This window comes from Mercenaria mercenaria, chromosome 14 (genome assembly GCF_021730395.1).
Source record: "Mercenaria mercenaria strain notata chromosome 14, MADL_Memer_1, whole genome shotgun sequence".
In the NCBI taxonomy this organism is placed as follows: Eukaryota; Metazoa; Mollusca; class Bivalvia; order Venerida; family Veneridae; genus Mercenaria; species Mercenaria mercenaria.
In genome coordinates this window covers 62,821,262-62,840,413 of record NC_069374.1, presented here as the reverse complement: position 1 = coordinate 62,840,413, position 19,152 = coordinate 62,821,262, and the positions used below count along the sequence as shown (strand labels likewise).

Here is a 19,152-nt window from a genome sequence, read left to right as displayed (position 1 = left end):
CAAGTATATTAAGGTCATTTACATTTTTTATCCAAAACACTTACAGATAAAGCCAGTAAATACAGCGCGATTCGATGTATTGTCTCAATAAAGATATAAATAATTCCATTGTGGTAAGAACCCTGGCTATACATGAGTATGAAAAAATAAGCTGCGTACCCGCCGAATTTACGTCACTGAAGCAGCATAAAATGCCGCCATGAATGCATTATCAGGAAAGAACTCGCCCGATATAGAAGAAGAAAAATTTGATTCAGACAAAATGATGAAAAAGATTGGGGAAAATATCAGGAAACAAGAAAATGACAAAGTTTTATATAACATCAGCAAACCCAAAGCAAACGCGACTACAGGAAACAATAATAGCGGTACCCGGGGGTTTCACATATTCGTTCCAATAGTATTTTAATAAAATAAATGTACAATATATTTATGTAAAGCTTATGTTAGTATTCTGTTAAATCCAAGTTATTGTACTGTTAAACGATTGCTTAACAACCCTAATGGTCATTGATTGGTCAAGAAGACAGGAGGTCATGTCCTTGTATACCGCGATTGCAATATGTAAACATAAATATTAGCTTAAACTTATTCTAGCATTCGCTTGATGTTCACCTTATTATGACAGATAATTTGTTAAAGCATTATAAAACTGCACCATTGAAATGAAGTCTTTATATGTAGTTAAATCTCCTAATACGTGCAAGTGTGTTTTTTTTTTGTGTGTTTTTTTTAATCTTTAGAAGACCTTAAGCATGAAGGGTAGCGACAACACAGATTTACAGAGAAGAAAGTTCAATTGCAGTATGAAGGATTGAACAAATATAACGATTACCCGAAAACACAGAGCAATTTAAACATAGTCACAGAGTCATGCATTGCAAAGTAGGTCCGAAACAACACAGAAACTGTTGACGAAAGATATTGTAGACGGTTTGCTTCACAAATCCAACAAGATGTATTTTATGTATCAGCAAAATACAAATATGGGTAAGGGGTAGAGAAAGGGGTGGATTGGGAAAAAATGGTGTTATGTGTCATTTTTAAACAAAACGAAGGAAAAATCTACTGGTACTGTAGACGAATGAATTTCCCTCAGAAACGAAAATTGAAAAAGAGTGAAAATGAATGAATTACCCGTTGCTGAATTCAATTAGATTCTCTTGAAAATACCTCTGAGATTGTGTCAAATGATGTGATATTACAAGCGACAGCTGTCGACATGAAAAACAGCATGTTATCAAGTCTTTGACTCACTGTTACTGTTTAAGACGTAACGTGTTGTCCTTCTTGATAGTGCATGAATACTATGCAGATTCTTTACTTCGAAGTCTAAATCATATTGATCTTGATACAACAAACGTGCTTTTTTCAAAGAAATAATAAGTCTAGCGTTAATAAAGATGAGCTTGCAAAATTCAGAAATAAAGTTTGACCTGCCTCTCACAGAATGAAGACTGTTGCGGAAATTATAAACACGATGATGACGATGACGATGATGATGAAGATGATGATGCTGATGATGACCATCATCATCATCTTCATCATACGGCCGTTATGATGACAATTAATTAGTTAAAAGAAGAAACATAGAATTCGTGAGACTACCATTTTAACAAAATTAATATTTAGGAAAATGAAGTTTTACATCATTAACTATTTTTGTGTAATGACGCAAAATGCGACGCATTGAATATAGGTCAGCTGTACGAGAAATCCATTTTCCATTTCGTAATAATTCACGCAACAGCGGTAATTAGATTTTATAACGTTCATGTGAATCAAAAGCGTTTTTGTCATTATACAGTAATTCATTATCAAAGACTTATTAGAAATATAGAATTACTATGAAATCATGAGATAGAGCTTGTGAACAAAACATAGCGTCTGAACACAGACTAGAGGATTCATATGTAGTGCAGAATGACATTGCGTGACAGCATCATACATTTAATTAAGAATTAAAATGCCTTGATGATGTATGCATGTACTATAGACATGAAGTGGTCCATACTCCATACTGTATAGTCTGGAACTAATACCTCCAATAGGATTAATCATATATTACCATTAGCATTGACGTTTTTCAAATTTTCCATTATTTTCGCTCAGGTTTACTACGTGAATTTTCTCACATTTGTTTTTTGTATTCGTAGGTCACTGACCAACCGGTCATACCTAGGGTTTTGACATTTAGGTATATCGGCTTTCAAATCATGGTTTGAACAATGAATGTGGTTTAACCCAGGATGTACATCATGTTGTAATGAAAACAGTTAGGTTCAATGTACTTTAGGGCATTTGACCTTGAATGATTAAGTGTACACTGCATTAATTATGGTAGAAGAGCTATAGGTTTGCTTGTGGTACATGCACTTCTTACATTATATATATGTTTTCCAATATTGTTCCATCCGCGCAGTCTGGTCAGGCTCCATGCTGTTCGCTTTTAAAGCCTATTGGAATTGGAGAAACTGTTAGCGAACAGCATGGAGCCTGACCAGACTGCGCGGATGCGCAGGCTGGTCTGGATCCATGCTGGTCGCATACCCACTATGTTGGTTTTCCCATGGCACGGCTCAAGTATTGTTTATTTTTATCTGAATAATAAAATAAATGTGTTGACGTATTAACTGCACCTGTGTTATGAAACGGATTTTATTTTAAAGTAAACAAGCTATAAAAGATCAAACTTAAACTTGAAAATGGACAAATCCCACGTTTATACCCCTGTCATCAGACCAGACAGAAAACAACATTATGCATATTATACCCCACTCTAAGGTGTGCTATGAGAACCGTGTTACTAGACGGGAGAATGTACTAGTCCGTTTCAATCGCGCATTTTCTGGCCTAAAATGCGCAGTTCGACAAATGGGTGCACAATTCATATTGATCAACTGATAAATTAATTTTCAGGCGTGCACCAACCAGTCGCCTTTTATTGAGAGACACTCCTCGTATTTTGTAAAAGTTGTAATAGACAAGGCATCAATTAGAACTAATGCGAAACAAACAAATTAAACAGTATCAAGGACGACGAGAAGCCAAAAACGATCCAAATTAACTTAATTAATTTTATGTACTTTTTAGGAACATAGTTCCGTAGAGTGGTATTACTGTAAGTTTTGCATGAATCTGTCAATTATGCAATTACCAATATACCCTGCATCCAATTGAAGAAACATGGATATTTGTCAGTTTGTAGATTTGGTTCATAGATGGGCTGATATGTATTATTTTGTTCAGCTATATCAAATGCAACTGCTGAAAGACAGTGAAACTGGGTCAAGATAAAAACAAAATGTAATACAGTTAAGTCGATAAGTAGACACATATCTAAATAAGGTGGTTTGTTTTTTTCATAACTAAAATCGGTGACTTATGTGACAAAAGTATCATACATGATGATTCAAAGCCTTTGAATAGGTAGTAACACGGAAAAAAGAGTGGGTGCATGTAATTAAAAACAATATGGAGCCAAATGAAAAAAAAGTTTATACCGTGTTGTTCTTTGTACCTAAAGTCAAGATGTAGTTTTTCCCCTTAAGGCATACAGACACTAAACAGAAAAATGGCGCGAAAAAAAATGGTATAATGCTTTTTTGCTCTGCAGAGCTATTTTCCTTATTTTCTTTGCAATTTTTTTTTGCTAAAATCACATGACAGATCTATGCTTGACATGTAGGTAGCATTTTCATAATGAATAATGAAGTTTTCATGGAAACGTAGATCATACACCACCAGTATAATTTGGGTTCTCATTTTTAGCTGATTTTGCAGTTTGTGTGTCTGACCGAAATTATTTTTCTTGCATCAAAGATGACCCCCACTTTTCTTTTGATTTTTAGTTAACCCTAACAATATTCTTCAAGAAAATGTAAGTTACAGACATTTAAAATGGGTCCTGATGTGATACTTGAGTTCTTAAACCGTAGTTGTTCGCCGCGACTAAAACCTTCTGTAAGAAAAGACAATGAAGTAAAACACTAAAATCAATACAGGGGTGTTCTCTATGTAATCTCATAAAATTACAAAAACGTAAGTCAGACCATATCCTTATTTGTAACGACCATTTTGTTAGACGGATGTCAGACGGATGTGGCATTGTCATGAATACGGTAACTAAATGATATTGGATCTAATTGTCCTTGCTCCACTAAACAATTGACGTAAACGTCTGCTAGTCTCTCGTTATTGATAAAACAGCAGCGTCCGCAGCCACGTGATAGGGAATCATTGGTCAACTATAGTGTCAGTGAATGGATTGTCTATATTTGGAAGAAGAAGAAATGTGAGTGACTTTAAACGGAAGCCATAGGTTGAAGGTCTCTAACATCGACGTTCAAAATTTTTCAAGCGCCCTACTCGGCCAGGTTATCACTTTTGTAGGTTCTAGGGCGGGACAAACGGTATCCGTGGCCGTTAGTTGTTAATGAGTAGTAGAGAACAAATAAGTTATAAATTATAATAAGCTTCAACATATACATTACTGAAAGAGAGCTGAAAATGACTGTAACACAATCAAAGAGGTTCTTTAGGCTGATACGCATACATGATCAATTGATGGAGACAAAACTATTGTTATTATATTAAAAGAGACCCATTCACACATTTTAGACTGATGAAGTTTTCTTCTTTCAAAATTCCTTTAAATCGAATATGGGCGCTGGGAATATCGAACTATGAATTTTAAAAGATAATTATCATAGAAAATCTATTTGAAGAAGGGAGATTTTTTAAATAGTGCAGAAAATCGACATTCTTCTTGCATTTTTACGAATATCTAATACTTATTTTCACTCGCAATGAACATTTCGAAAAATAAAGCCAAGTAGCTTGAATTTAATATGTTCCCTTGAGCAATCTTTAATGCAATGCGAAAACATGAAACAACAATGCACTAAGGTTCATTGGACATAAATATACTTAAGTTACAAAAAAAGTCCAACACAAAAATGCGTTTATTCAATAAAGCCAATTTATGTATGAATAAGGACAAGATTCAGTTTATTTTTATCGAACAATCAACCAACAGCAGTATTTTTATGCCAAATAATAGGTACAGAATTCGGATAACGGGCATTACGCCGTATATCAGATACTATTTACGGCTATACGCTTAACATCTAGATTTATTTCTTTGTTGTATCGACTGACTATTAGATATATATTTAATCTTTCATGGTTTCGATTTATAGACGAACCGAAAGGCAAATGCAAAACTGTGTGTTGCTTCGGAACTAATTCATTTCTTGTATATCGTGTTGATAGACAAGGGGAGGTAATAATAAGTTTACAAACTTGCAATTCTAAAGGGTTTTGGCTATGTATGTAAATATCATTGCAAAACTTTGACAAATGTAATATTTTCTTTCTTATATTCGTATCATTTTAGGAAAGGTATGTTTTATCAAATTTATACATTCTGTCTTTGATGGGCAGTCAGGAAAGGAAAATACCTGCCAAGTAAATCTAAAACGTATTAAGCGCCACGAAAACACATAGATTTTAACCTCTAAAACAAATCCATCACATGAACCGGTTACTTTTGATGTATGTTTTTATTTTATTTTACTTTTTTTTCACGCTTTTCGATGCAATAATAAAATTTCTGCTAGCCAATTGTAGCGCAACATTTATATTTTCTTTTAGTTTGTATTCTACGTTAACTTCCTTTTTATTATTATATTACGTAACGTACAAGTGCTTTGTTTTACAAGGGGTTGCAGTTTCATGCCCTGAACACCAACGCTGAACTCTCGACTGGAAAAATACGTACAAAAATGTATATGACATTTGTCGTTGGCCTCTTCCGGGGTAACTTAGTACGTACAGATAGTCCAAGCGTTTCCATAACCAGAAACATATCTACAAATGAACATATAAGAATATAAACAAACAGCAGGTTATATAAATTAAACCACCTCTGAGTTCAACAAACGGTGATCATTTTATATGGCTAGTGACGGGCAGCAGACTATTGACTGACTGAAATTATAGTACTTTCAATTAACTTGGAAAAATGCTAACATTAGACCAAAATTCTCTTTTTTTTTCGTAAACAGTCCCGATAAAGATAAATACACGATTTTATAGGTACAAAATCAGTTTGTATTACTTGAGGGTGCGCAGTTGCAACAAGCTTTATTGAGTTTTACTCCAATAGGTTGACCGAAATCTGAAAGTGGAATGTTATGACGTTTTACCGTGATACTTCAGTGATACTTCAGTAATATGTTATATCCTGTTGTCTTGTTTATATGTCAATACTTGTTATTAACCTCAAATAAAGTGAACGTGAAAACAAAAAAATATGTTGTTGTTTTTTAAAAGTAAGATTGTTTTACTGATAGAAGAAAGTTGACTTTTGTAACATTGAGCATATACAGTAGTACCGATTGACCCCTCTCGGATACACTATAGTTTTCAACGAACAATCCTTCTTTCTTGAAATAATACTGTTATTGATATTTATGTAAATTCATTTTCGTTTGCCCAAACTATGAAAGGCCGTTGATTTTTACGTACACCAGTGAAACAAGTGTGTGTTTTCGTCACATGCACTAAATTTAAGTATTACCACCAATTAATTCATTTACATCAGCAATTGGTTAATATTTTATACGTACGGTATAATTAATATTAACTTTGTGACCACAGATAAATACAATTGTATAATACAAAGTAATGTGGGATAAAGAGGATATTAATTTTGTTTGTATCAGTGAAGGATGAGTAAACACCAGATTCAATATTTTCACGAGTGATATAGCCTAGGTTAGCCACTAGACTGATGATAAAGATACTTTTACATTCTTTTCTCTTTCTTATCTAATTTCATTACGCAGAGACAAAAGTCAGTTTTCTTTGGGGAATGATGTTAAAATTACCATAGCCTAGAAGCTAGGCATAGCCACGAGTGAAAATGTAAGATATGGTGGTCATGAGCGAAAGATATTTTGACCTTACAAGTAAACCAAAAAAAAAAACACAAAAACATTTGATGTTTTCACTTCATTCTAAGTTTCGTACAAGTGAAAAATGTATTTGATATATATATCAGCTATATTGCTGTCTAATATTTCGGTAATTCACTGAAAACCATGTAATAAAGTGATTCTGTTTCACACGCGACAATTCACTCATCCGTGTAGATTATTTCTTTTGCATACTGTATGTTTGCAAATCATATATTTCGAAATTGTTACTGATCAACATGTTTTCCAATGAGAGAAAAAGACGTAAGCATTACGCAAGCAGGAAAATGAAAATATCACTATAATGTTTCTTTTATCCATAACAGATAAACATGCAGCTTGCATGCAAGGTCGCGCTTTAATAGTGCATAATTATTATCGGTCGATACATGAATGAAAAATATGAGTTATTTCATCAGTTGGTTGAATGGAAAGGATGAATCAATAGGTTGTTGATATGAATAATTTTAAATCAACATCAGGTGGAAATGTACTTTACTACTTCGATTACTAATCATCCAGGGCCGCGTGTCCTTTGAGCAAAGACGTGCACATGTTTACTATTTGATATGAGTGAGCCATTCATTTACGAAAGTAATCCTTGATATATCATTGTCAGACAGATTGACGTGTTGATCCATATTAAATATCGCGTTCGTATCAGTTTGTAGACTAGCTCCTAGACAATGATATATCTCTCTACAGTTTTATGATTCAATGTAGTGAATCGAGCCAGTATATTTCCTAGGTCCAATGTCATTATATGAGCCGAGCCATGAGAAAACCAACATAGTGGGTTTGCGACCAGCATGGATCCAGACCAGCCTGCGCATCCGCGCAGTCTGGTCAGGATCCATGCTGTTTGCTAACAGTTTCTCCAATTCCAATAGGCTTTAAAAGCGAACAGCATGGAGCCTGACCAGACTGCGCGGATGCGCAGGCTGGTCTGGATCCATGCTGGTCGCAAACCCACTATGTTGGTTTTCTCATGGCACGGCTCATATGATAATTAATGGCTTTAGACTATACGAAAATGGAATAAAAATAAAAAGTTGTAGATTAGCCTGCTAAATTTCTAAAAGGATTGGTCCATCATTCAATTTGGGCCATACTACTTATTGTCCAAAGGGGTGTTCACTGAAAATTTACTGACTGAATAGCGAACAGATGATCAGCCGGCTGCACTGGTCGCAAAAGCAGAATCACTTGCCGCCAGCAGGCTAAAGGTTAATATCAGTTTAGTGGCTAGTCTATTCAGTCTGTCAAAATGAATCATTATCGTAAAAATTAGTATAACTTGTATATGTAAGAGCGTACGAAAAATCTCGACGAGCTTCTTTGCCTCTGAACATGCGAATTGTTGACCACAAATTGTTTAACCAACTTTGAACTACATGTGTAGCAGCGGCGGTTTACTTGAAAACATGTTCTAGCCGGTTGTGATATATGTAGTTCTAATGCCCTTGTGGTCACTGAAACTTTCAAACAAGTAGTTTTAATCAGGCATTTAAACCGGTCAGTTATGAATTTACACTGTCTAATCTGGGGATTAAAGATATGTAACAGGTTAAAAAGTTCGTCCTAAACTTTCTGTACTTCCAAACATGTCAAGGTAATCCAGTGGTAGTTACCGTCAAGGACGAACAGACCAAAATACACTCCTCTATAGAATGCGCTAGCTGATTTTATGTATATAAGGTGTTTATTCAGATTAACGAATATATCAATAATTGTTTTGTAGCTATTAAAATGTTAAACAAATTGTCTTCTAAAAGGCTACACATTACGATATTTGATAATAATACTTAGATTTATGTCTCGAATTCATATAATAAGTCGTTTTTGTTGTTTGCTTTTTGACAAAAAATAACTACTATCAGATATTTCGCTTGAAACAGTCCAAAGAAAATTTAATAGACTTTGAATACATGTCCTCAATGAAGTCATTTTGAGTTGTTTTGTTGGCTAAATGACTACTGTGGACATAAATAAGTGCTCCTTTGCCGTGACGATATAAACGGTTTTTTTCCCCGCTTGATAATTTGCAGGCTTAAATCTTATCAAACCAAACTACATTGACGCGACATGTGCGGAATGATATTCATACTAAGTATAGTTACTCATATTCAAAATTATTACATAATTGAATATGTGAATTGCTGGTCAGGGGCCTGTTTTACAGAAGCTCGTAAGATATGCCGAAAGTTCTTTCCTAAGTATGAACTTTTGAAACATATTTCATTTATAGGATGTTACCAGTTTCAAAAGATATCATTAATTCTAAATATTTTGACATTACTATTATGTATTGTTACTGCTTATAGATTCCATTAATATCCAAATAGTTATAAATGAATATGCTTAAAAATATGTTTGTGAAACACCTTACACGCAAGTTTAACTTTGTGGTAAGTTTCTCGTGAAACGGGCCCTAGTTGTTTTACTATGTCGTCAGTCTGTAGCAAGGCAACAAACATTTTCTTCCGGTTCATACCGGTATAAACTGAACGACAACTAATGCCGCTGGAATAGACCGGACAGTCATGAATATTTAGTGTCTAAATCGGGGATTATAACTATGTATCAGGTTAAAAGGTACGTCTATACTTCTAAACATAGTAAGTATGCCAGTAACAATCTCGGTCAAGGTTTGTCTACAAGGTAAAATACTTCATAACACATTCTTTCTTTCTTTCACTCCTCACAGGATGCAACAGTTTTACTTGATGTTAAACTTACTAGTCTTTAAATGTAGCTTTTTATGCATATACATACTTACCTATATTATCTAAATACGGAACAGAGTTATGTAAAATTAAAATGACATTTATAGTTAACAATTATGTTCTAAATACATTCTACTAAGTTGTCTATATTTAGAAGACATGTCAAATATATATGCGCTACTTGGTTCTTAGCTAAAACTGGCCTGAAATACGGCTATTCCATTAACCGGGCCTCGCAATGAAAGGTAGTATTAATTTCCAGTACAAACAGGTCATATTATGAAGTCGGTTACATCATTCCTCGATTTTCTGTTTTGTGGACGCCGAAACATAAACTTGCAAACAAAAAGGATTATCCGGATTGCTACACAGATTTGAAGGTTAAATCCAATGTAATAATATATATCAAATGTCCGGAAAAAAACATGGTAAAATCCAAGTACTTTTTATTTAGCATTATCATTACGACAGATGAATAAAAAAATGCACTAAAATGCCATATAAAATATATGAAATAGCATTCCGATCGTTTGATACTTTAAAAGGATTGCTCCAAAGGCTAAAAAAAAAAAAACAAAAAAAAACTCTTCTTGGAAGTATGTTATCAAATGACATACAACAGTTTCTGAAGAGTCGGCCAGTCACTGATCCTACACCTGTTTGTTTTCGACATACACTCGTGGCCGATATAAGATAAGGTCTAACTTGGTTAATGACGTCTTCAGTATTTGTTCTCTACATGCCGAAATGCACATCATTGCCAGGTAAATAGTGCACATAGTTAATATGCTATTAGGTATGTAGGAGCGACCTCAAAATGAAGGCTGGCCAGGTAAACCTACCCATATTTTTTTTCCTGAATTTTTTTATTTTAACAACAAAAAAAAAAACATGAACAATAAAACAAAACGAAGCATTTCCCCCTTATTGACAAAAGACATCACATCCCCTGCTTCTACGCTTATGCCTAAATATTTATCTTTAATATTTAAGTTGGCTTTTACCAACACAATAATAAAAGATATGAAAAATTATGTAATGACACGCATTCTATTTTTATTTTTCTCAATCTTGAATCTACCAATTTTTAAGTAGAAAAATTATAATAATCTTTTAGCATGTTTACAATCATATTTATGGGTGGATATCGGTCATAGTAATACGGAACGCTTGCTCACAGTTATTTATATCCGCGAAATACAAAGGTAAATGCGCTTAGATCTATTTCAAGAATATTACAAATTTAGCTGAATCTATGCATGTATTGATTCTTATCGCATAGTGCGGCAATTTTCCTTTGATCTTTGCAGCATGTTATACATAGTAACACACATTATTACTACAAAACTGCGCTGATATCTTACAAAACTGTTCCGATATATATCGGAACACTTTTTCTCTATGAGTTTCATAAGAAAAAAAGTGTTCCGATATATATCAGCACAGTAAAACTGTTCTGATATATATCGGAACACTTTTTCTCTATTGAGGTCCTATCAAGGGAGTATAATTTTTTCCTTTCAAAGAAAAGATGATTTTAGCTCCAATTTACAGTTCACAGAGAAAGAATATATTTATCGCAACACTTTTTTTCTTACAATGGCAAGGTCCTATGGAGGGAGTATTATTTTTTCCTGCCAATGAAAACATGATTTTATTTCAAATTTATTGTTCACGGAGATAGAGTGATCACAAATACCTGCATCTATAAAGTAAAAGAATAAATAAACTAGAATATTTCGAAGATTCGATATTTATCATTATCTCTAAATGAACATCAGAAATACATGATTGTCATGAAATATGAAATTCAAAGTTTTCTTAAATGTTTCTTAAAACTGAAAAGCGCTAAAAAAGTATCCGTTATGTGCTATTTTGCTAAAATGTATCTGCTATGGCACTATAATGTATGTGCTACGGGTAGGTCAATTATATAATCATTATGAACAACAATTCCAACACACTGTTACAACAGTTCTCGTACGATATTAAAACTGAAAAGTGCATCCAGAGAATGAGTGATTTCCAGAAAATAAACCCTTAAAACTTGGATCACTGCGTTTATTATCCACTGACTCGTCGTTATCCTTTAGAACACTTTCAGCATTTTTCTCATTGACCGTTTCACACTGTGCCTTGATTGTCGTCTGCGGTGGATTTAGTGTGTTTGAAATTTCTTTCAACATTGCGGGAGACGGTTTTTGGTATTTCCTAACCCCGGTAGTGGATCTGTGGCCAGTTCGTTTCATAATCTCTTCCTCGGGAATTCCTCCTTGGTAGAGTGTTGTGGCACACGTTTTCTTACCACTATGGTTTGTGTATCTACCTTCTAAACCTGCAGACGAACAAATGTCTTTCATGAAAGTTTTTAACTTATTAATTCCAACAACTTGTTCCCCGTAACGCAAGTGCCCTCGGATTTGTTTAAAGGCCGCCGATAAAATGGACCCGAAAGCCCCAATGCATTCAGATACTGCTCATAAAAGTCAACAATTCCACTATTTTCATCATAATGTCTTATAATTTTTGGTTCAATACGCCTGTGTTTTAATCCTCCATTGTACTTTTTACTGTTTGTACCTTTAAATTCTATGTAACGACCATTTTCGTCACTCCCGATTGCAAATTGGTTACAGTTTAATGTTCGGTGTTCATCCAAAGCCCTTAATCCGAAAAATTTACAGTTATAGAAATACATGGTATGCTGAAGAGCAACAGATGAACTGTTCCCAAATACACCTTTAGACCACAAAATCTTTTCATCTTCTTCATTGACTGGTTTTGCCTCCCTCTGACCAATACCTAACCCATCCTTTGTCAGCTTTTTCATCTGAGCATCTAGTACCTCGCGGAACCTCGCGTATCGTGCATTCGTCTCATCCAAGAAGTTTTTATCATAGATGCCAGCAGATCGGAGATTTCTCAAGAGTCCACAGGCAATATTATATAGCGATCCAGGTGGGTAGGGGGAACCATCCTGCTTTCTTGCTTCTACCACAAAACTGCAAGTATAAAAACATACTAGTTAATGTTGTACTCTCCATGAATTCAAAAATCTAAAAAGAATTGCACAATATATCAATGTGGCATTGTGCTCACTGCTACAAGTAGACACCATTGTTTATAAATTATATGACTGAAAACTTGTTGAAAAAGACGTTAAATCCGAACACACACACTAAGATTTTACCAGTTACAAATCTAAATCGACATGGCCGTCGATTTATTTTGACTAACAACGTACATTTCCATGCAAAAATGTTGAAAACTTTCTGAAAAGTACCAGTTTTCGAAATCGTAATTTTGCCTATTTTCATAATTGGAAAGCTACATTTTTACGCCATTAAACATGAAAAGTGATTCTTAAAAGCTATTTTAATCACCATCGGATACCTTTATTCAGGAATGTCTAGTTTAAAACTATCTTGCCAAGCAAAGCTCTATTAAGGATGAGTTAGATAAAACTGTATTTAGAAATATATATCCTAAGAATGCCATTTTTAGTGACCATAAATATATTTTTCAACAACATTTGGAGTTCATTCAGCAAAAACTAGAAACTGTTGGGCTAGTTCGAAATATCCAGTCTACAGTGAATAGGCTCCAATTTATATAGAATGCAGTCGCAGCCAAATCTCAAAGCGTTTGCAACTGATCTCGTCACTTCAACAAACCTGTATAATTCACAATGCTACATCTTGATTGCATTATAATTGAAACAAAGGTACATGTGCTTTTTGACTTACCGTGAAAGGTGTGTGTTGATATCGCATTCCTCGAGTGGTGGAATTTCCTCTCCGTCCAGTTTCCGAACGGATCTCCAAGCCTCAAATACAGAGGTGGCCCACTTTGTACTCCTCTCGGTGTTACCCGATTTCTGGTCCTTGATCAGTGCGTCAAAATCTTCAGTTTTGGTAGTTTTTCCAAAGCGATTTTCACAATGTGTATCCACACCTAACAGTTCACAATTTTCTCCAGTCGGTAGTTTCAACGTAAAACTACCGAAAAAGTCTGCACTGGTACAATCCTCTACAAGATTTTTAAACTGAGAATCTGACAAGTCAAACGATTCCTTGTTTTCAAATAAATCCAGAGCTTGCGACAACACTATATCGTCTTCTTGCATACTTTCAATCTCGTCAAGAACCTGAGATAAAAATATGTCCTGTCCATCATCTAATTTTAAATCGGAATCCGACATATTTTGATTTTTTATACTCCGTTTTTGTTGTTTTTTTTACGTTGTTTTATTTCTGATAGCTTGTTCGCGTTTACGTAGCTATACAGCATGAGATAGCGCACTGAAATGAAAAATATTACTTGGGCGCTGAAGCAAATTAGACTCCGAGATAAGCGTTTGGCCAATGAAATGCAAAGAGTAAATACAAATGTAGAAATCTGTTGGATACTTTTACCTGGGGAACACATTTTCTAAAACAGAACGTTTCTGGGTTTCAGTCAGTGAGGTGCAGAAAGGGAATCATAAGTGTAAAAATAATTATAAAAATTAATTTAAATGATTTGTTTGTTTGTTTGTTTTGGGTTTAACGCCGTTTTTCAACAGTATTTCAGTCATGTAACGGCGGGCAGTTAACCTAACCAGTGTTCCTGGATTCTGTACCAGTACAAACCTGTTCTCCGCAAGTAACTGCCAACTTCCCCACATGAATCAGAGGTGGAGGACTAATGATTTCAGACACAATGTCGTTTATCAAATAGTCACGGAGAACATACGCCCCGCCCGAGGATCGAACTCACGACCCCGCGATCCGTAGACCGACGCTCTACCTACTGAGCTAAGCGGGCGGGCTAATTTAAATGATAGATCTATAAACGAAAAATAATAAATAAATTGAAATGATAGAACTATGCGATAAAACAGTTATAACATGTGATGCTCGTGTGTTACGAGGATATATCAGAGCTAGGGGTACATCTCGGTATATTTCTCTTCACATATCTGTCTCGGCCTAACGGCCTCGACGATATGTGCAGAGAAAAATACCCTCGATGTACCCCTAGCTCTGATATATCCTGGTAACACACTCTCACACATACTATAACTAACACACTCTCACACATACTATAACTATTACTTAGAATAGTACCAGGAACTCGTAAGTAGTTCGACATTTTTTTTCTTCCCGGAACACTTAAGCTTTTCCTAGTATACAGATTCTGTATCTGACACAATCACATTGACTAGTATCATGTATAATAAACAAAACACCACAAAACAGGAAAAACATTGTTACAAAAAAGATTAAATAACGCAAACATTACATCAATAGGAAAACTTCAAGGTTACTTCATGTACATACAATTGTGTTTTCCCAGACTGATCAACAATGTTTCCGGAGAACTTTACGATAAACAACTTGCAAGGATTCGCTCGATGTATCACGTACGCTGGAGATTGAAAGAGGGTTATTCGGTAAAACAATGAATGAAGGATGTGTTATTTCCACAGCTCATTGGTTGACAAGGAATTAATGAATGTGAGAATATTATACGAACATATTAAAGATTTATCTTCGTACCAGTTTTGCAAGTTCAGGAGTACCCATTACACATAATAAACCACTGTTTCTCGCTCCATCTTCAAAAATATAATAATAGTAATTACTAGCCATATTCGGTGAAAAAGCAACAGTGCATATATTATCAACTTCTCCACATAAATAGAGGTGAAGGACGAATTATTTTAGACAAAATGCCTTTTATGATGATCACGGGGAACATACGCTGAACTCACGACGTCAGTACATCGTAGATTGGCACTTTATGGGTGGGCTTTCATGTTATATCTGAGAAAAGGTAAATTAATTAAAAAGAAATTAAAAAAAAAGACAAATGACTAAAGAATAAACATACAAGAAACCTGTGTTTAATATTTTGCAATGTAAAAAAAGAATAAAAAGCAGACTTTATAACTGAATAGCTCTATTTGGTTATCAAAACACGATACTATGACTCCAACAAGCGTACTTAAAGCGGACAATATGCTGATACTTTACAGACAATCGCATCATTATTTCGGTCAGTCAAGGACTTTTCCGTAAACCACGGATTATAAAGTAAAACAGTTCAAATATGAAACAGGAATAAAAAAAAACAACATCAACATCTTGTTGTACTTCAAAATAAAATGTCAGTCGTCTTTACAAATAGGTCAGGGCTCGTTTCAATTTGAAGCACATGATAACGCAATTAACGTTCGTGTTATGATGAAATGATGTGTTATAATTAGCAATGTATAAGAATTTAGGCTACTTAACAGCTTGACAGATGCAAAATTAAGGTAAAAAAAGTATACAAGGCTGTACACGAACAAATGTGCACATGTATGTTAGACTTACTTTATTTACGAGGACATAAAGTGCATGCCACACTTGGTGACTCTTGTTTCTTCTTAAATATGTAAATTCCTTCTTGGTAAAATTCTGAATCATTATTATTTAGAAATTGTTCTGTTGTTTGTTTTGAGAAATTTACGTTAATGAGCGGCAGTATTATGTTTGGATTAAAACTGAATTACATCCGACGCTATTTCAAATTCTGCTCACGTGCTATGATGATATGATATAAACACGAAATAGTCAAAGTTGAAGGCTTAATAAGTGTGTCAAACCGTATATTTAGTCCCTTACATAAAAAATACTTTAAAGCTTTTTGTGACTTAAACCAAAGAAACTGCATTAGAGTTGTCTACATGGTCGATGAAAAAGGGATGTGATAAATCAAAGGCATTTTGCCGAGTTTTAATTAAGTTAATAATATCCGTAGGCAGTCTTATATAATACGACAAGTCGTTAAACACTTGAGAAGAACATAAGCTCTGTCTGAGCGGTAACACTGCCTGGGTCATGGGTTCAAGACCTAGATCATCCAACTAAAATAGCTAACACTCAGATATAAGTCCCCTGTATGGGTGTTTTAGTAATCAAATGTTAAAGAACTAGATATAGCTTCTTGAATTGGAGTACCTTGTGTATATTGCACTGTCTTTTACATCCTTCTGGATAAGTCGCTAATATAAGTTACTACATTTGGTGACTAACATTCCGATAAGAGTCTCCTGTATAAGTGTTTTACAATGACATCTTAAGAACTAGGGTACAGGCGCGTCTTCAGTATCGTGCACTATCCTCAAACTAAAATTAGCAACAGCCTTCTAGAGAAGTTTCAGGGGATGACTATAAATAAGTTAGTCTGACAGGAGATGTGACATTAAAGGACGCAGTTGCTCAGACAGGACTGTACATGGAAACAGGGGTTTGTGTAAATATATGTACGTACGCGGTGGCTTAACACATGGACTGTACTTTCAAAGTGTCAGTGGTCAGTCAAATATATTTGAATACTTTGATTGGTTGATCAGTTCATATTGAGCCAATATTTAAAACAGATTTTATTTCAATTTAATGATATACAGAGTTTTAAGATTTGTAATAACAATATTTATCCAGGGCTTGCACTATACATAGATTAAGTGATGCAGTATATAATATTATTTTTAACTGTTTTGCCAGTTGTTTATTCTCAGCAGTTTGATTTAAATCTTTAATCATGTAGAGGTCATAAAGTGCATCATTATGTTGATGCTACTGTTCTGCACCATGTCTTGTGAAAATAAAGCTCATTTGTGTTTTATACCGTATTTCACTTTCCTTAATTGTATTTCTCACTGAAAAGGCATCGGCCTCATTTTTCAAATCATCGAGAATAAAAGACGTTGGTATGTAGTGGAGATTTATAAAATGTGATTAGATGTGCAAATGTTATATAGTTCCATTCTATTTCCAGTTAATGAAGATCGAACTATCTACCTACCTATTGGATATTTATACATGTACAAGGTACATGGTAAACAGACCAGTGGGTATGGGCGACAGAAAGTTTCCGTATCAGGTCATTTTCTTAAAGAGGCAGAACTCAGCAGAATAATGTATAAGTCACTAATAACTGGTACAATTCTGCAACTATTTCATTATTTCTTCCACTTAAAAAAAGGTACTTGAAATAACGGCTTATTTCGGGTAAAATATAAATCGGCAGCTAAAAACACGCATTTTCTTTAAACTAAAATAGAAAAAAAATTAATAAAGGTGCTGAAATTTAACTCTTTTAACAGCATTTTTTCTCTATTCGCTGTTTCCATACATTAATAAAACTTGGCGGTGACCTTGGCTCGATTTACCAATAACTATATCTTGTTAAGGAAAGATTAAAAGCTTCGACCTTGTCCGTTTTCTATGTTGAACTATATTCGAGATTGCGAACGTGAGGTTAACAACTGTAAAGATTTGTCCTCTGCATGGCTAGATCTATTGTTAGTATAAAAGAGGAGACTGCATTATTAAGTGTACTATAAAACCTTTAACTTACGTTGTTTAAAAGAAACTAAATTAGATAAAATTGCAATGAATTTCAACGAATTAGAAAATTGATCTGTTAACACTAATGTTTCAAATTCACAGGCTTTATGTTGCGTGGTCATCCTTCCATTTAAGGTTACACAATGTTCAGAATTCTGAATAACAGTCATGTGAAAGTTTTACTGTATCAACAAGTTACCCACAATATAGCATAATAAATATTTATGCCATTTCCACAAGCAGTGTAAGGCCGTTCGGAATTCAAAAAGGGCTGACGGTAATATGGTAACTGACTAGATTATGTTTTAGATAGTTGCAGTTGAATCTTAGAACAATTGACACTGACTAAGCAGAAAAATAACAGCTTAATATCATATATGTAAGCTATGCAATAAGTATTTTATTCTTTGTTGACTTTAATTTTTTCTACAGTATAGAATTTTTTTCATACTCTCTGAGCACTGATCACCACACTCGTTTTTATTTTATAGGGCATTTTCTTCACATTTCTGAAATTAAGTAACAATGAATAAATTGGGGTACTTTATAAAACATATAATATCCCACTTAATGTTATAGTGATTTCAGGACTTCCAGGTTACTATGAATACAAGGTGATATCAGTAGTATACAAGCATAAATGCCACTAACAAATCTCATTTTTACATGTCGGCATTAGTTACCCTACCCACTTCTTTTCAATGAAAACAAAACTAAAAGAATTAAAGTCTTCAAAACAGTTCTGCTGTTAAGATTTCAAAAATATTCTGCTGCGTTAATGACGCACAAAAATGCTTCAAAATGGAAAGAAAAAATGTTTGGGTCATCGTGCATCTAAGAGATATATTTAGGGAAAAAAATATTAAAAACTGGAGAATTTTGATATTTTTATTTATTATTATTATTTTTTTTTTGGTTTTAATTTATACTTCCTAGATAATATAAAGTGCTATGCTGAACATTTTTATTTTACTCGTGGCTTATCATTATTATATATCAGTCAGAAAATATCAGAGCCAAACCTGACATACTTTAATTCCATAAGGATATTTGAAATCACCGACCCCT

The 19,152-nt window shown here is 34.2% G+C and overlaps 1 protein-coding gene across 1 annotated transcript; it reads right to left on the bottom strand.

Annotated features, from left to right (window-relative positions):
- Positions 1-11,765: 11,765 nt before the first annotated feature.
- On the bottom strand, positions 11,766-14,915 carry LOC128548539 (uncharacterized protein KIAA1958 homolog). The gene is made up of 2 exons (XM_053523676.1): positions 13,453-14,915; positions 11,766-12,708 (listed from the first exon to the last, which is right to left on the bottom strand). The coding sequence occupies exons 1-2, from the start codon at positions 13,905-13,907 to the stop codon at positions 12,075-12,077; spliced, it is 1,089 nt and encodes a 362-aa protein (XP_053379651.1). The 5' UTR covers positions 13,908-14,915; the 3' UTR covers positions 11,766-12,074.
- Between the last annotated feature and the right edge of the window lie 4,237 nt (positions 14,916-19,152).

Bases quoted from the DNA above. Each gene is read 5' to 3' on its own strand.
- LOC128548539 (XM_053523676.1), bottom strand. From the start codon at position 13,907: ATGTCGGATTCCGATTTAAAATTAGATGATGGACAGGACATATTTTTA. The intron at 12,709-13,452 runs GTAAGTCAAAAA...TTATACTTGCAG, and splicing joins ATCAACACACACCTTTCACG to TTTTGTGGTAGAAGCAAGAA.